This window comes from Salvelinus namaycush, unplaced genomic scaffold (assembly GCF_016432855.1).
Source record: "Salvelinus namaycush isolate Seneca unplaced genomic scaffold, SaNama_1.0 Scaffold282, whole genome shotgun sequence".
In the NCBI taxonomy this organism is placed as follows: Eukaryota; Metazoa; Chordata; class Actinopteri; order Salmoniformes; family Salmonidae; genus Salvelinus; species Salvelinus namaycush.
In genome coordinates this window covers 117104-134856 of record NW_024059697.1, presented here as the reverse complement: position 1 = coordinate 134856, position 17753 = coordinate 117104, and the positions used below count along the sequence as shown (strand labels likewise).

Below are 17753 nucleotides of genomic sequence, written 5' to 3'. Positions count from 1 at the left end.
GACCTGCCTTGTTGATAGTGTTGTTAAGAAGGTAGAAACTAGGGCCTGTAGGACCTGCCTTGTTGATAGTGTTGTTAAGAAGGTAGAAACTAGGGCCTGTAGGACCTGCCTTGTTGATAGTGCTGTTAAGAAGGTAGAAACTAGGGCCTGTAGGACCTGCCTTGTTGATAGTGCTGTTAAGAAGGCAGAGCAGCGCTTTATTATGGACAGACTTCTCCCCATCTTAGCTACTGTTGTATCAATATGTTTTGACCATGATAGCTTACAATCCAGGGTTACTCCAAACAGTTTAGTCACCTCAACTTGCTCAATTTCCACATTATTCATTACAATATTTAGATTAGGTTTTCGTGAATGATTTGTACTCTTTCATAATTTGGTCAGATATACTTGGATGTGTAGTGTCAGCGTTTGTTGCTAGCATGTGATGCCTAACTTCGCTAACCTTGCCAATTAACAAAAGTATTTAAGTAGTTTGCAATATCAGTGGGTTATGTGATTAATGAGCAATCCGATTCAATGAATGATGGAGCTGAGTTTGCCTTTTTGCCCAAAATGTAATTGAAGGAGCTCCAAAACTTTTTTACTACCATTCTTTTATCATTTATCTTAGTTTCATAGTTTAGTTTCTCCTTCTATTTATTCAGTTTAGTCACATGATTTCTCAATTTGCCAATCGGTTGTGCAGCCAGACTTATTTTCCATTCCTTTTGCCTCGTCCCTCTCAACCACACAATTGTTCAATTCCTCATCAGTCCATGGGTATTTAACAGTTTTTACAGTCATTTTCTTAATGGGTGTGTGTTTATTAGTAACTGGAATAAGCAATTTCATAAATGTGTCAAGTGCAGCGTCTGGTTGCTCCTCATTACACACCACAGACCAGCAACTATTCTTTACATCAATAACATAGGAATCACTACAAAACGTGACCTCTTATACACTATATTAGGCCCAGCCTTTGGAACATTGGTTTTCCTAGATATGGCTACTATATTGTGATCAATACATCTGATGGATCTGGATACTGCTTTCAAGCACATTTCTGCAGCATTAGTAAAGACGTGATCAATATATGTTGATGATTTCATTCCTGAGCTGTTTGTAACTACCCTGGTAGGTTGACTGATAACCTGAACCAGGTTGCAGGCACTGGTTACAGTTTGAAGCTTTCTCTTGAGTGGGGCAACTTGATGAATATTTAAATCACCCAGAAAATATACCTCTCTGTTGAGATCACATACATTATCAAGCATTTCACACATATTATCCAGATACTGACTGTTAGCACTTGGTGGTCTATAGCAGCTTCCCACAATAATGGGCTTTAGGTGAGGCAGATGAACCTGTAGACATATTAGATCGTCTCTAAGATTTACAGGAATGTGGTTCTGAATATAAACAGCAACACCTCCACCTTAGGCATTTCTGTATTTTCTGTAGATGTTATAACCATGTATATACCTATCACTGTACCATCAAAGGTATTATCGAAGTGCATTTCAGAGATAGTCAGAATATGAATGTCCTCTGTTACTAGCAAGTTATTGATTTCATGAACCCTTGTTTAAGCTACATATATTAACGTGGGCCATTTGTAGCACTTTTCTGGGATGCTTGCTTGTTTTCATTGGTAGATATGCTCATGTTGTTTATGTTAGTGCAGGGTGAGCTGCACACAGTTGTCTTCCTACTAGGACACACCACCTCAGTGCTAACAGTATAACTCTAGTTCATAGGCTCATGATTACTGCATATAATAGCTGTAGGATCAGTAGAGGCATTCAGGGCCGTTAGAGGGACATAAATTAAGTTACTTGCATTGTGTCTTCCAGCGCCGCTGGGATAATGTACATTTGGTGCAGATTTATGACGACTCATTGTCACAATGGTAGGGATTAGCTGAGCTGGTCTTGGATCATTGATAAGTCATTGTCTCAATGCAGCCTTGAAATGCTGTGAGAGGATCCAGGAACCCAAATGATTTGGTAGGATCCCATCCTCTGCGTGTGTGTGTTAATTCTCACCAGTAGACGTTCTGTGGGTCTGGTGCGTAGCCGACCGTCCAGGAGTACGTGTGAAGGTGCTGGCTGAAGGAGGAAGACTTGGGTTCCCTCTGACAGTGGCAGCCCTGACACTTACACACATTGTAATCCTTCAGGATACTGAACAGGGAAACATTTAGGAAGACGACTTGATTTATGGTTACCAAACACACAAAAAGGACAAACTTTGATTTCCAGCTTCCTCACATTCATTCTAATATCAGAGTGATGAACGAGACTTGGAAGAATGGGAATTAGAGACTACAAAAACGCTACCATTCCCACTAACGCTACCATTCCCACTAACGCTACCATTCCCACTAAACATCTCATTCCCACTAAACATCTCATTCCCACTAACGCTACCATTCCCACTAAACGCTACCATTCCCACTAACGCAACCGTTCCCACTAACGCTACCGTTCCCGCTAACGCTACCGTTCCCGCTACCGTTCCCGCTAACGCTACCGTTCCCGCTAACGCTACCGTTCCCGCTAACGCTACCATTCCCACTAAACATCTCATTCCCACTAACGCTACCATTCCCGCTAACGCTACCATTCCCACTAACGCTACCATTCCCACTAAACATCTCATTCCCACTAACGCTACCATTCCCGCTAACGCTACCATTCCCGCTAACGCTACCATTCCCGCTAACGCTACCATTCCCGCTAACGCTACCATTCCCACTAACGCTACCATTCCCACTAAACGCTACCATTCCCACTAAACGCTACCATTCCCACTAAACGCTACCATTCCCACTAACGCTACCATTCCCACTGACGCTACCATTCCCACTGACGCTACCATTCCCACTAAACGCTACCATTCCCGCTAACGCTACCATTCCCGCTAACGCTACCATTCCCGCTAACGCTACCATTCCCGCTAACGCTACCATTCCCGCTAACGCTACCATTCCCACTAAACATCTCATTCCCACTAACGCTACCATTCCCACTGACGCTACCATTCCCACTAACGCTACCATTCCCACTAACGCTACCATTCCCACTAACACTACCATTCCCACTAACGCTACCATTCCCACTAACGCTACCATTCCCACTAAACATCTCATTCCCATTAACGCTACCATTCCCACTAAACATCTCATTCCCACTAACGCTACCATTCCCACTAACGCTACCATTCCCACTAACGCTACCATTCCCACTAACGCTACCATTCCCACTAACGCTACCATTCCCACTAACGCTACCATTCCCACTAACGCTACCATTCCCACTAAACGCTACCATTCCCACTAAACGCTACCATTCCCACTAACGCTACCATTCCCACTAACGCTACCATTCCCACTAAACATCTCATTCCCACTAACGCTACCATTCCCACTAACGCTACCATTCCCACTAACGCTACCATTCCCACTAACGCTACCATTCCCACTAACGCTACCATTCCCACTAAACATCTCATTCCCACTAACGCTACCATTCCCACTAACGCTACCATTCCCACTAAACGCTACCATTCCCACTAACGCAACCATTCCCACTAACGCTACCATTCCCACTAACGCTACCATTCCCACTAAACGCTACCATTCCCACTAAACGCTACCATTCCCACTAAACGCTACCATTCCCACTAACGCTACCATTCCCACTAACGCTACCATTCCCACTAACGCTACCATTCCCACTAAACATCTCATTCCCACTAACGCTACCATTCCCACTGACGCTACCATTCCCACTAACGCTACCATTCCCACTAACGCTACCATTCCCACTAACGCTACCATTCCCACTAACGCTACCATTCCCACTAAACATCTCATTCCCGCTAACGCTACCATTCCCACTAAACGCTACCATTCCCACTAACGCTACCATTCCCACTAACGCTACCATTCCCACTAACGCTACCATTCCCACTAAACATCTCATTCCCACTAACGCTACCATTCCCACTAAACATCTCATTCCCACTAACGCTACCATTCCCACTAAACGCTACCATTCCCACTAAACGCTACCATTCCCACTAACGCTACCATTCCCACTAACGCTACCATTCCCACTAACGCTACCATTCCCGCTAACGCTACCATTCCCACTAACGCTACCATTCCCACTAACGCTACCATTCCCACTAAACGCTACCATTCCCACTGACGCTACCATTCCCACTAACGCTACCATTCCCACTAACGCTACCATTCCCACTAAACATCTCATTCCCACTAACGCTACCATTCCCACTAACGCTACCATTCCCACTAACATACTGTCTCACTCTCCCACGGACACAAACACACTCTCTCTTACATGGCGGTCATGGCTTCGTTCTGGAAGGTAACGAAGGCCATTCCCAATGGCTTACTGTTGACCTTCTCCTTCTCCTTCCTGTACTCCTCCTTCAGCTTGGACTCCAGCTTGGTGTAGTAACTCACTGCCTCCTCCTGTAGGATAGAGATGGTTAGTTAGGGGGCCTCCAGCTTGGTGTAGTAACTCACTGCCTCCTCCTGTAGGATAGAGATGGTTAGTTAGGGGGCCTCCAGCTTGGTGTAGTAACTCACTGCCTCCTCCTGTAGGATAGAGATGGTTAGTTAGGGGGCCTCCAGCTTGGTATAGTAACTCACTGCGTCCTCCTGTAGGATAGAGATGGTTAGTTAGGGGACTTCCAGCTTGGTGTAGTAACTCACTGCCTCCTGTAGAATAGAGATGGTTAGTTAGGGGACTTCCAGCTTGGTGTAGTAACTCACTGCCTCCTCCTGTAGGATAGAGATGGTTAGTTAGGGGACCTCCAGCTTGGTGTAGTAACTCACTGCCTCCTCCTGTAGGATAGAGATGGTTAGTTAGGGGGCCTCCAGCTTGGTGTAGTAACTCACTGCCTCCTCCTGTAGGATAGAGATGGTTAGTTAGGGGGCCTCCAGCTTGGTGTAGTAACTCACTGCCTCCTCCTGTAGGATAGAGATGGTTAGTTAGGGGGCCTCCAGCTTGGTGTAGTAACTCACTGCTTCCTCCTGTAGGATAGAGATGGTTAGTTAGGGGACCTCCAGCTTGGTGTAGTAACTCACTGCCTCCTCCTGTAGGATAGAGATGGTTAGTTAGGGGACCTCCAGCTTGGTGTAGTAACTCACTGCCTCCTCCTGTAGGATAGAGATGGTTAGTTAGGGGACCTCCAGCTTGGGGTAATAACTCACTGCCTCCTCCTGTAGAATAGAGATGGTTAGTTAGGGGGCCTCCAGCTTGGTGTAGTAACTCACTGCCTCCTCCTGTAGGATAGAGATGGTTAGTTAGGGGACCTCCAGCTTGGTGTAGTAACTCACTGCCTCCTCCTGTAGGATAGAGATGGTTAGTTAGGGGACCTCCAGCTTGGTGTAGTAACTCACTGCCTCCTCCTGTAGGATAGAGATGGTTAGTTAGGGGACTTCCAGCTTGGTGTAGTAACTCACTGCCTCCTCCTGTAGAATAGAGATGGTTAGTTAGGGGGACTCCAGCTTGGTGTAGTAACTCACTGCCTCCTCCTGTAGGATAGAGATGGTTAGTTAGGGGGACTCCAGCTTGGTGTAATAACTCACTGCCTCCTCCTGTAGGATAGAGATGGTTAGTTAGGGGGACTCCAGCTTGGTGTAGTAACTCACTGCCTCCTCCTGTAGAATAGAGATGGTTAGTTAGGGGACCTCCAGCTTGGTGTAATAACTCACTGCCTCCTCCTGTAGAATAGAGATGGTTAGTTAGGGGGCCTCCAGCTTGGTGTAGTAACTCACTGCCTCCTCCTGTAGGATAGAGATGGTTAGTTAGGGGACCTCCAGCTTGGTGTAGTAACTCACTGCCTCCTCCTGTAGGATAGAGATGGTTAGTTAGGGGACCTCCAGCTTGGTGTAGTAACTCACTGCCTCCTCCTGTAGGATAGAGATGGTTAGTTAGGGGACTTCCAGCTTGGTGTAGTAACTCACTGCCTCCTCCTGTAGAATAGAGATGGTTAGTTAGGGGGACTCCAGCTTGGTGTAGTAACTCACTGCCTCCTCCTGTAGGATAGAGATGGTTAGTTAGGGGGACTCCAGCTTGGTGTAATAACTCACTGCCTCCTCCTGTAGGATAGAGATGGTTAGTTAGGGGGACTCCAGCTTGGTGTAGTAACTCACTGCCTCCTCCTGTAGAATAGAGATGGTTAGTTAGGGGGACTCCAGCTTGGTGTAGTAACTCACTGCCTCCTCCTGTAGAATAGAGATGGTTAGTTAGGGGACTTCCAGCTTGGTGTAGTAACTCACTGCCTCCTCCTGTAGAATAGAGATGGTTAGTTAGGGGGACTCCAGCTTGGTGTAGTAAGGGTTGGACACCTAGCCTAGACCTCTGGGTTATGGGCTAGGGGGTGGACACCTAGCCTAGACCTCTGGGTTATGGGCTGGACACCTAGCCTAGACCTCTGGGTTATGGGTTAGGGGTAGGACACCTAGCCTAGACCTCTGGGTTATGGGCTAGGGGGTGGACACCTAGCCTAGACCTCTGGGTTATGGGCTAGGGGTTGGACACCTAGCCTAGACCTCTGGGCTATGGGCTGGGGGGTGGACACCTAGCCTAGACCTCTGGGTTATGGGCTGGACACCTAGCCTAGACCTCTGGGTTATGGGCTAGGGGCTGGACACCTAGCCTAGACCTCTGGGTTATGGGCTGGACACCTAGTCTAGACCTCTGGGTTATGGGCTAGGGGGTGGACACCTAGCCTAGACCTCTGGGTTATGGGCTGGACACCTAGCCTAGACCTCTGGGTTATGGGCTAGGGGTTGGACACCTAGCCTAGACCTCTGGGCTATGGGCTGGGCACCTAGCCTAGACCTCTGGGTTATGGGCTGGGCACCTAGCCTAGACCTCTGGGTTATGGGTTAGGGGTTGGACACCTAGCCTAGACCTCTGGGTTATGGGCTAGGGGTTGGACACCTAGCCTAGACCTCTGGGTTATGGGCTGGACACCTAGCCTAGACCTCTGGGTTATGGGCTGGACGCCTAGACCTCTGGGTTATGGGCTAGGGGTTGGACACCTAGCCTAGACCACTGGGTTATGGGCTGGACACCTAGTCTAGACCTCTGGGTTATGGGCTAGGGGTTGGACACCTAGCCTAGACCTCTGGGTTATGGGGTTGGACACCTAGCCTAGACCTCTGGGTTATGGGCTGGACACCTAGCCTAGACCTCTGGGTTATGGGCTAGGGGCTGGACACCTAGCCTAGACCTCTGGGTTATGGGCTAGGGGCTGGACACCTAGTCTAGACCTCTGGGTTATGGGCTGGACACCTAGCCTAGACCTCTGGGTTATGGGCTAGGGGCTGGACACCTAGCCTAGACCTCTGGGTTATGGGCTAGGGGCTGGACACCTAGTCTAGACCTCTGGGTTATGGGGTTGGACACCTAGTCTAGACCTCTGGGTTATGGGCTAGGGGTTGGACACCTAGTCTAGACCTCTGGGTTATGGGCTAGGGGTTGGACACCTAGTCTAGACCTCTGGGTTATGGGCTAGGGGTTGGACACCTAGTCTAGACCTCTGGGTTATGGGCTAGGACACCTAGCCTAGACCTCTGGGTTATGGGCTAGGGGGTGGACACCTAGCCTAGACCTCTGGGTTATGGGCTGGACACCTAGCCTAGACCTCTGGGTTATGGGTTAGGGGTTAGGGGTTGGACGCCTAGACCTCTGGGTTATGGATTAGGGGTTGGACACCTAGCCTAGACCTCTGGGTTATGGGCTGGACACCTAGCCTAGACCTCTGGGTTATGGGCTAGGGGCTGGACACCTAGCCTAGACCTCTGGGTTATGGGCTAGGGGTTGGACACCTAGCCTAGACCTCTGGGCTATGGGCTGGGCACCTAGCCTAGACCTCTGGGTTATGGGCTGGACACCTAGCCTAGACCTCTGGGTTATGGGTTAGGGGTTGGACACCTAGCCTAGACCTCTGGGTTATGGGCTAGGGGTTGGACACCTAGCCTAGACCTCTGGGTTATGGGCTGGACACCTAGCCTAGACCTCTGGGTTATGGGCTAGGGGTTGGACACCTAGCCTAGACCTCTGGGTTATGGGCTGGACACCTAGCCTAGACCTCTGGGTTATGGGCTGGACACCTAGCCTAGACCTCTGGGTTATGGGCTAGGGGTTGGACACCTAGTCTAGACCTCTGGGTTATGGGCTAGGGGCTGGACACCTAGCCTAGACCTCTGGGTTATGGGCTAGGGGTTGGACACCTAGCCTAGACCTCTGGGTTATGGGCTGGACACCTAGCCTAGACCTCTGGGTTATGGGTTAGGGGTTGGACACCTAGCCTAGACCTCTGGGTTATGGGTTAGGGGTTGGACACCTAGCCTAGACCTCTGGGTTATGGGCTGGGGGTTGGACACCTAGCCTAGACCTCTGGGTTATGGGCTAGGGGGTGGACACCTAGCCTAGACCTCTGGGTTATGGGCTAGGGGGTGGACACCTAGCCTAGACCTCTGGGTTATGGGCTGGACACCTAGCCTAGACCTCTGGGTTATGGGCTAGGGGTTGGACACCTAGCCTAGACCTCTGGGCTAGGGGCTAGGGGTTGGACGCCTAGCCTAGACCTCTGGGTTATGGGCTGGACACCTAGCCTAGACCTCTGGGTTATGGGCTGGACACCTAGCCTAGACCTCTGGGTTATGGGTTAGGGGTTGGACACCTAGCCTAGACCTCTGGGTTAGGGGTAGGACACCTAGCCTAGACCTCTGGGTTATGGGTTAGGGGTAGGACACCTAGCCTAGACCTCTGGGTTATGGGCTAGGGGTAGGACACCTAGCCTAGACCTCTGGGTTATGGGCTAGGGGTAGGATACCTAGTCTAGACCTCTGGGTTATGGGCTAGGGGTTGGACACCTAGCCTAGACCTCTGGGTTATGGGCTGGACACCTAGCCTAGACCTCTGGGTTATGGGCTGGACACCTAGCCTAGACCTCTGGGTTAGGGGTTAGGGGTAGGACACCTAGCCTAGACCTCTGGGTTATGGGTTAGGGGTTGGACACCTAGCCTAGACCTCTGGGTTATGGGCTAGGGGTTGGACACCTAGTCTAGACCTCTGGGTTATGGGCTAGGGGTTGGACACCTAGTCTAGACCTCTGGGTTATGGGTTAGGGGTTGGACACCTAGCCTAGACCACTGGGCTATGGGCTAGGGGTTGGACACCTAGTCTAGACCTCTGGGCTATGGGCTAGGGGTTGGACACCTAGCCTAGACCTCTGGGTTATGGGCTAGGGGTTGGACACCTAGCCTAGACTCTCAGATCTAGGGGGTATGTCTCTGGTATAATTTGAGATTCAGGGCACGTCTTACCTGCTCACAGCCCTTGATGATACAGCAGCACAGGTGACCACAGGGTTTGGGGTTGATCATGGTAGGGATGTGCTCCTTGGACTGCAGGTCTGTAAAGAACTTCTTGCTACGCGCGGTCTTCTTCCTGTTTATAGAACACATGACCATGTCACATGACAGCACACATGATCACATCACATGACCAGATACACAGATCATTGGACAAATGAGTGTTGCTCAAAGAGGTCTCATCTTTGAATCTGTATCATGATGGCGTCTGTGACAGCACGGGCCGTTAAGACCATCTCCATTTTAAAGTAGTCCATTTTTGTATTTTTCTTTGGTTGAAAAAAAGTGTAAATCTAAATATTGGTGATTTATCGCCACCTGCAGTGTTGGAGTGCTGAACCAAATCTTGTGTCATTTATACATTGTGGCCACTAGATGGCGGTGATATAGCTTAAAGCTATTTACAAACCATAGTACCCCATTTGAAAAACAAAAGGATATCTGATCATTGGCTGACCGCTCCCAACGTATAGGAATCCCCACCAAGTTGACTACTTTAAAATGGTGGAATCCCTCAATGGCAATGTCCATGCCAAAAAAAAAAAACGGGTTATATCCGAAGTTGAGTCCTGTGGTATTGCTACAGACAGTGACACAGTCAAGCAGAGAAACGACTTACCTTTCTGAGTTGAGGGACATCAGCTTGGCCACATCGTAGCAGATACGAGCCTCCAGAACGCAGCAGTTTTCATAGGCCTGTCTGTACGGAGAGAGAGAGAGAGACAAGACGGAAGAGACACAGAAGAGATGGAAAGAGTAAAATTATGGACACGTAGCAGTCTGTATGTAGAAGTCTACAGCAGGTCCCTCAAACCCCCTCGCTGGCTAAAGTCTCTCTGATGTCTCAGTACTATAATATAATCGCCATTGAGCAGACGCTTAGTCACGCGTGAATCATTTCTGAAGTCTCGCTCTCACTGGCTGAAGTCTCGCTCTCACTGGCTGAAGTCTCTCTCTCTCTCCCTCTCACTGGCTGAAGTCTCTCTCTCTCTCCCTCTCACTGGCTGAAGTCTCTCTCTCACTGGCTGAAGTCTCGCTCTCACTGGCTGAAGTCTCGCTCTCACTGGCTGAAGTCTCGCTCTCACTGGCTGAAGTCTCTCTCTCTCTCCCGCTCTCTCTCACTGGCTGAAGTCTCTCTCTCACTGGCTGAAGTCTCTCTCTCACTGGCTGAAGTCTCTCTCTCACTGGCTGAAGTCTCTCTCTCACTGGCTGAAGTCTCTCTCTCACTGGCTGAAGTCTCTCTCTCACTGGCTGAAGTCTCTCTCTCACTGGCTGAAGTCTCTCTCTGACATATCTCTGTCTCACAAGTGTGGGTCTTCACTCTTTTACATCTGAAGAGACAGACGAGGCTCCAGGAGAGAGAGGTATTTCTGGACCGGTCGTCTGCCGGGGGTGAACAACATTAGATGTAGTGTAATACTATTTGGCCTGGCTAGCAGGAGGTGATTAAGCCATGACCAGGTTCCTCCCAGTGTGTGTCCCAGCCTCCTACAGCCTAACACACGACTCACAGGATTCAGCTCATAGGCCTTTTTTGTTAGGAGCAATCACACAGATAGGCCTGCTATTGTCTGTATACGGCTGGGACTCATGGACCAACACACACACACACACACACACACACACCAGGGGTAGGGTCAGGACAAGTAAAGCCTTACCCAACTGACTAGGGAATGTGTTTCAATATAATGTAACCCTGTTAAGACAGACTACTCCCAGAGAGACTACATTAATGTAACCCTGTTAAGACAGACTACTCCCAGAGAGACTACATTAATGTAACCCTGTTAAGACAGACTACATTAATGTAACCCTGTTAAGACAGACTACATTAATGTAACCCTGTTAAGACAGACTACATTATTGTAACCCTGTTAAGACAGACTCCTCCCAGAGAGACTACATTAATGTAACCCTGTTAAGACAGACTCCTCCCAGAGAGACTACATTAATGTAACCCTGTTAAGACAGACTACATTAATGTAACCCTGTTAAGACAGACTACATTAATGTAACCCTGTTAAGACAGACTACATTAATGTAACCCTGTTAAGACAGACTACATTAATGTAACCCTGTTAAGACAGACTACATTAATGTAACCCTGTTAAGACAGACTACATTAATGTAACCCTGTTAAGACAGACTACATTAATGTAACCCTGTTAAGACAGACTACATTAATGTAACCCTGTTAAGACAGACTCCTCCCAGACAGACTACATTAATGTAACCCTGTTAAGACAGACTCCTCCCAGAGAGACTACATTAATGTAACCCTGTTAAGACAGACTCCTCCCAGAGAGACTACATTAATGTAACCCTGTTAAGACAGACTCCTCCCAGAGAGACTACATTAATGTAACCCTGTTAAGACAGACTACATTAATGTAACCCTGTTAAGACAGACTCCTCCCAGAGAGACTACATTAATGTAACCCTGTTAAGACAGACTACTCCCAGAGAGACTACATTAATGTAACCCTGTTAAGACAGACTCCTCCCAGAGAGACTACATTAATGTAACCCTGTTAAGACAGACTCCTCCCAGAGAGACTACATTAATGTAACCCTGTTAAGACAGACTACTCCCAGACAGACTACATTAATGTAACCCTGTTAAGACAGACTCCTCCCAGAGAGACTACATTAATGTAACCCTGTTAAGACAGACTCCTCCCAGAGAGACTACATTAATGTAACCCTGTTAAGACAGACTCCTCCCAGAAAGAATACATTAATGTAACCCTGTTAAGACAGACTACATTATTGTAACCCTGTTAAGACAGACTCCTCCCAGAGAGACTACATTAATGTAACCCTGTTAAGACAGACTACTCCCAGAGAGACTACATTAATGTAACCCTGTTAAGACAGACTACATTAATGTAACCCTGTTAAGACAGACTCCTCCCAGAGAGACTACATTAATGTAACCCTGTTAAGACAGACTCCTCCCAGAGAGACTACATTAATGTAACCCTGTTAAGACAGACTCCTCCCAGACAGACTACATTAATGTAACCCTGTTAAGACAGACTACTTCCAGAGAGACTACATTAATGTAACCCTGTTAAGACAGACTACATTAATGTAACCCTGTTAAGACAGACTACATTAATGTAACCCTGTTAAGACAGACTACATTAATGTAACCCTGTTAAGACAGACTACATTAATGTAACCCTGTTAAGACAGACTACATTAATGTAACCCTGTTAAGACAGACTACATTAATGTAACCCTGTTAAGACAGACTACTCCCAGACAGACTACATTAATGTAACCCTGTTAAGACAGACTACTCCCAGAGAGACTACATTAATGTAACCCTGTTAAGACAGACTACTTCCAGACAGACTACATTAATGTAACCCTGTTAAGACAGACTACTCCCAGAGAGACTACATTAATGTAACCCTGTTAAGACAGACTACTCCCAGACAGACTACATTAATGTAACCCTGTTAAGACAGACTACTCCCAGAGAGACTACATTAATGTAACCCTGTTAAGACAGACTACTCCCAGAGAGACTACATTAATGTAACCCTGTTAAGACAGACTACTCCCAGAGAGACTACATTAATGTAACCCTGTTAAGACAGACTACTTCCAGAGAGACTACATTAATGTAACCCTGTTAAGACAGACTACATTAATGTAACCCTGTTAAGACAGACTACATTAATGTAAACCTGTTAAGACAGACTACATTAATGTAACCCTGTTAAGACAGACTCCTCCCAGAGAGACTACATTAATGTAACCCTGTTAAGACAGACTACATTAATGTAACCCTGTTAAGACAGACTCCTCCCAGAGAGACTACATTAATGTAACCCTGTTAAGACAGACTACATTAATGTAACCCTGTTAAGACAGACTCCTCCCAGAGAGACTACATTAATGTAACCCTGTGAAGACAGACTACTCCCAGAGAGACTACATTAATGTAACCCTGTTAAGACAGACTACATTATTGTAACACTGTTAAGACAGACTACATTAATGTAACCCTGTTAAGACAGACTACTTCCAGAGAGACTACATTAATGTAACCCTGTTAAGACAGACTCCTCCCAGAGAGACTACATTAATGTAACCCTGTTAAGACAAACTACATTAATGTAACCCTGTTAAGACAGACTCCTCCCAGAGAGACTACATTAATGTAACCCTGTTAAGACAGACTACTCCCAGAGAGACTACATTAATGTAACCCTGTTAAGACAGACTACTCCCAGAGAGACTACATTAATGTAACCCTGTTAAGACAGACTACATTAATGTAACCCTGTTAAGACAGACTACATTAATGTAACCCTGTTAAGACAGACTACATTAATGTAACCCTGTTAAGACAAACTACATTAATGTAACCCTGTTAAGACAGACTCCTCCCAGAGAGACTACATTAATGTAACCCTGTTAAGACAGACTACATTAATGTAACCCTGTTAAGACAGACTCCTCCCAGAGAGACTACATTAATGTAACCCTGTTAAGACAGACTCCTCCCAGAGAGAATACATTAATGTAACCCTGTTAAGACAGACTACTCCCAGAGAGACTACATTAATGTAACCCTGTTAAGACAGACTCCTCCCAGAGAGACTACATTAATGTAACCCTGTTAAGACAGACTCCTCCCAGAGAGACTACATTAATGTAACCCTGTTAAGACAGACTCCTCCCAGACAGACTACATTAATGTAACCCTGTTAAGACAGACTACTCCCAGAGAGAATACATTAATGTAACCCTGTTAAGACAGACTACATTAATGTAACCCTGTTAAGACAGACTACATTAATGTAACCCTGTTAAGACAGACTCCTCCCAGAGAGACTACATTAATGTAACCCTGTTAAGACAGACTCCTCCCAGACAGACTACATTAATGTAACCCTGTTAAGACAGACTACATTAATGTAACCCTGTTAAGACAGACTACATTAATGTAACCCTGTTAAGACAGACTACATTAATGTAACCCTGTTAAGACAGACTACATTAATGTAACCCTGTTAAGACAGACTCCTCCCAGAGAGACTCCTTCCAGACAGACTCCTTCCAGACAGACTCCTCCCAGACAGACTCCTCCCAGACAGACTCCTCCCAGACAGACTCCTCCCAGACAGACTCCTCCCAGACAGACTCCTCCCAGACAGACTCCTCCCAGACAGACTCCTCCCAGACAGACTCCTCCCAGACAGACTCCTCCCAGACAGACTCCTCCCAGACAGACTACATTAATGTAACCCTGTTGGATTAGTATAGTTTTCCCCCAAGGGATACATTCTGAGAGAAACCATTCTGAGACTTGTGACATGAAATCATTGTTGTCAGCACTTACTCAGTGTTATCAGATACAGGAAACAGACAGCACTTACTCAGTGTTGTCAGATACAGGAAACAGACAGCACTTACTCAGTGTTATCAGATACAGGAAACAGACAGCACTTACTCAGTGTTGTCAGATACAGGAAACAGACAGCACTTACTCAGTGTTGTCAGATACAGGAAACAGACAGCACTTACTCAGTGTTATCAGATACAGGAAACAGACAGCACTTACTCAGTGTTGTCAGATACAGGAAACAGACAGCACTTACTCAGTGTTGTCAGATACAGGAAACAGACAGCACTTACTCAGTGTTATCAGATACAGGGAACAGACAGCACTTACTCAGTGTTGTCAGATACAGGAAACAGACAGCACTTACTCAGTGTTATCAGATACAGGGAACAGACAGCACTTACTCAGTGTTGTCAGATACAGGAAACAGACAGCACTTACTCAAAGTGTTGCTTGATGTGCTTCTCCTCTGCATACTTGGAGATCCCATTGACAAATAAAGTGCGTTTCACCTAGAAATAGAGAGAGAAAATGAAGATACGGTGGATTTTCACATTGACCTGGTACATCTAGTATACAGCCTGCATACAGTTAGTGGAGTGATGTTTAGGAAATTGGTGAAGTGTGTGTGTGTGTGTGTGTGTGTGTGTGTGTGTGTGTGTGTGTGTGTGTGTGTGTGTGTGTGTGTTCCACCACCCACCAAATCGTCCTCTCTGTAGTGCATCTTGGAGGTGTGTGTGTGTGTGTGTGTGTGTGTGTGTGTGTGTGTGTGTGTGTGTTCCACCACCCACCAAATCGTCCTCTCTGTAGTGCATCTTGGAGGTGTGTGTGTGTGTGTGTGTGTGTGTGTGTGTGTGTGTGTGTGTGTGTGTTCCACCACCCACCAAATCGTCCTCTCTGTAGTGCATCTTGGAGGTGTGTGTGTGTGTGTGTGTGTGTGTGTGTGTGTGTGTGTGTGTGTGTGTGTGTGTGTGTGTGTGTGTGTGTGTGTTCCACCACCCACCAAATCGTCCTCTCTGTAGTGCATCTTGGAGGTGTGTGTGTGTGTGTGTGTGTGTTTGTGTGTGTGTGTGTTCCACCACCCACCAAATCGTCCTCTCTGTAGTGCATCTTGGAGGTGTGTGTGTGTGTGTGTGTGTGTGTGTGTGTGTGTGTGTGTGTGTGTGTGTGTGTGTGTGTGTGTGTGTGTGTGTGTGTGTTCACACCACCCACCAAATCGTCCTCTCTGTAGTGCATCTTGGAGGTGTGCCGTCTCATGCTGTACACGGTCAGCAACAGGTAGAGGAACGCAAAGGTGGTGTGGAGCCACAGCAGCATGTTACTGTGAGGGGGGAGACAGGCAGACACACAGACAGACAGAGGTAGACAGACAGTCAGATAGACAGTCAGATAGACAGACAGACAGACAGACAGCCAGTTAGTCAGACAGTCAGACAGGCAGAGACAGTTAGTCAGACAGGCAGAGACAGTTAGTCAGACAGGCAGACAGACAGATAGATACAGACAGACAGACAGACACAGACAGACAGACAGACAGACAGACACAGACAGACAGACAGACAGACAGACAGACAGCCAGTTAGTCAGACAGGCAGAGACAGTTAGTCAGACAGGCAGACAGACAGATAGATACAGACAGACAGACAGACACAGACAGACAGACAGACAGACAGACAGACAGACAGACAGACAGACAGACAGACAGACAGACAGACAGGCAGACAGAGACAGGCAGACAGACAGACACCAACCATTCCTTCTGTAATCGGAACCTTCATAAAGCCCTAATTTAGAATCACTCACTTGGCATCCAGATTGGCTAAAGTGGTGCGCCCAAAACTGTAGACATCATTTTCTGTGTGGGGACAAACATGGTCAGGTTAGAGGGTAGAAACAGTAGAATAACAGGACATTACGCGTGTCTGTTGAAGCATACGTTCTAGTTCATTATATTTCTATGGGTGGGTTATTGAATGTGAATGTACGTTCTAGTTCATTATATTTCTATGGGTGGGTTATTGAATGTGAATGTACGTTCTAGTTCATTATATTTCTATGGGTGGGTTATTGAATGTGAATGTACGTTCTAGTTCATTATATTTCTATGGGTGGGTTATTGAATGTGAATGTACGTTCTAGTTCATTATATTTCTATGGGTGGGTTATTGAATGGGAATGTACGTTCTAGTTCATTATATTTCTATGGGTGGGTTATTGAATGGGAATGTACGTTCTAGTTCATTATATTTCTATGGGTGGGTTATTGAATGGGAATGTACGTTCTAGTTCATTATATTTCTATGGGTGGGTTATTGAATGTGAATGTACGTTCTAGTTCATTATATTTCTATGGGTGGGTTATTGAATGTGAATGTACGTTTTAGTTCATTATATTTCTATGGGTGGGTTTCAGCATCTTTGTCTTTAGAGGAGGTTGTGGTGGTTTCTGATTTTTATATGAAAATGAGGAAATGAATCCACAAGGAGCTGATTCAACTCATGTGATACACAGAATATATTTTAAATGGCTTCAGTCCTGCATGACCCCAGCTTTTTCTACACAGGAGAACATTGATAGTAATTAATGGTGGTTTGTCTATAATCTAATAACACCACTTCTTAAAGGAAAGGAGATGGATTGGGGATAAGGCCCTAAGATAGACCAGCATCCTGTTCAGGGGGTGTCCTGGTACATCAAGCTGTCTCACTACAGAAACAGGAGATAGACTAGTGTCCTGTCCAGGGGGTGGACTGGTACATCAAGCTGTCTCACTACAGAAACAGGAGATAGACTAGTGTCCTGTTCAGGGGGTGTCCTGGTACATCAAGCTGTCTCACTACAGAAACAGGAGATAGACTAGTGTCCTGTTCAGGGGGTGTCCTGGTACATCAAGCTGTCTCACTACAGAAACAGGAGATAGACTAGTGTCCTGTTCAGGGGGTGTCCTGGTACATCAAGCTGTCTCACTATAGAAACAGGAGATA

The 17753-nt window shown here is 46.8% G+C and overlaps 1 protein-coding gene across 2 annotated transcripts in view; it reads right to left on the bottom strand.

Moving 5' to 3' along the window:
- The window catches only part of LOC120039588 (CSC1-like protein 2), a 134826-nt gene that overhangs the window by 32681 nt on the left and 84392 nt on the right, over nucleotides 1-17753 (bottom strand). The window contains exons 8-14 of one of the 2 annotated variants that reach the window (XM_038985004.1): nucleotides 16572-16623; nucleotides 15981-16089; nucleotides 15210-15280; nucleotides 10026-10106; nucleotides 9359-9482; nucleotides 4350-4483; nucleotides 2028-2165 (exon numbers count right to left, since the gene is read on the bottom strand). In XM_038985004.1, coding sequence (XP_038840932.1) covers nucleotides 2028-2165; nucleotides 4350-4483; nucleotides 9359-9482; nucleotides 10026-10106; nucleotides 15210-15280; nucleotides 15981-16089; nucleotides 16572-16623 — 709 coding nt within the window. Of the gene's footprint in view, nucleotides 1-2027; nucleotides 2166-4349; nucleotides 4484-9358; nucleotides 9483-10025; nucleotides 10107-15209; nucleotides 15281-15468; nucleotides 15499-15980; nucleotides 16090-16571; nucleotides 16624-17753 lie in introns of those variants that run through there. The other variant, XM_038985005.1, reaches the window with a different exon arrangement.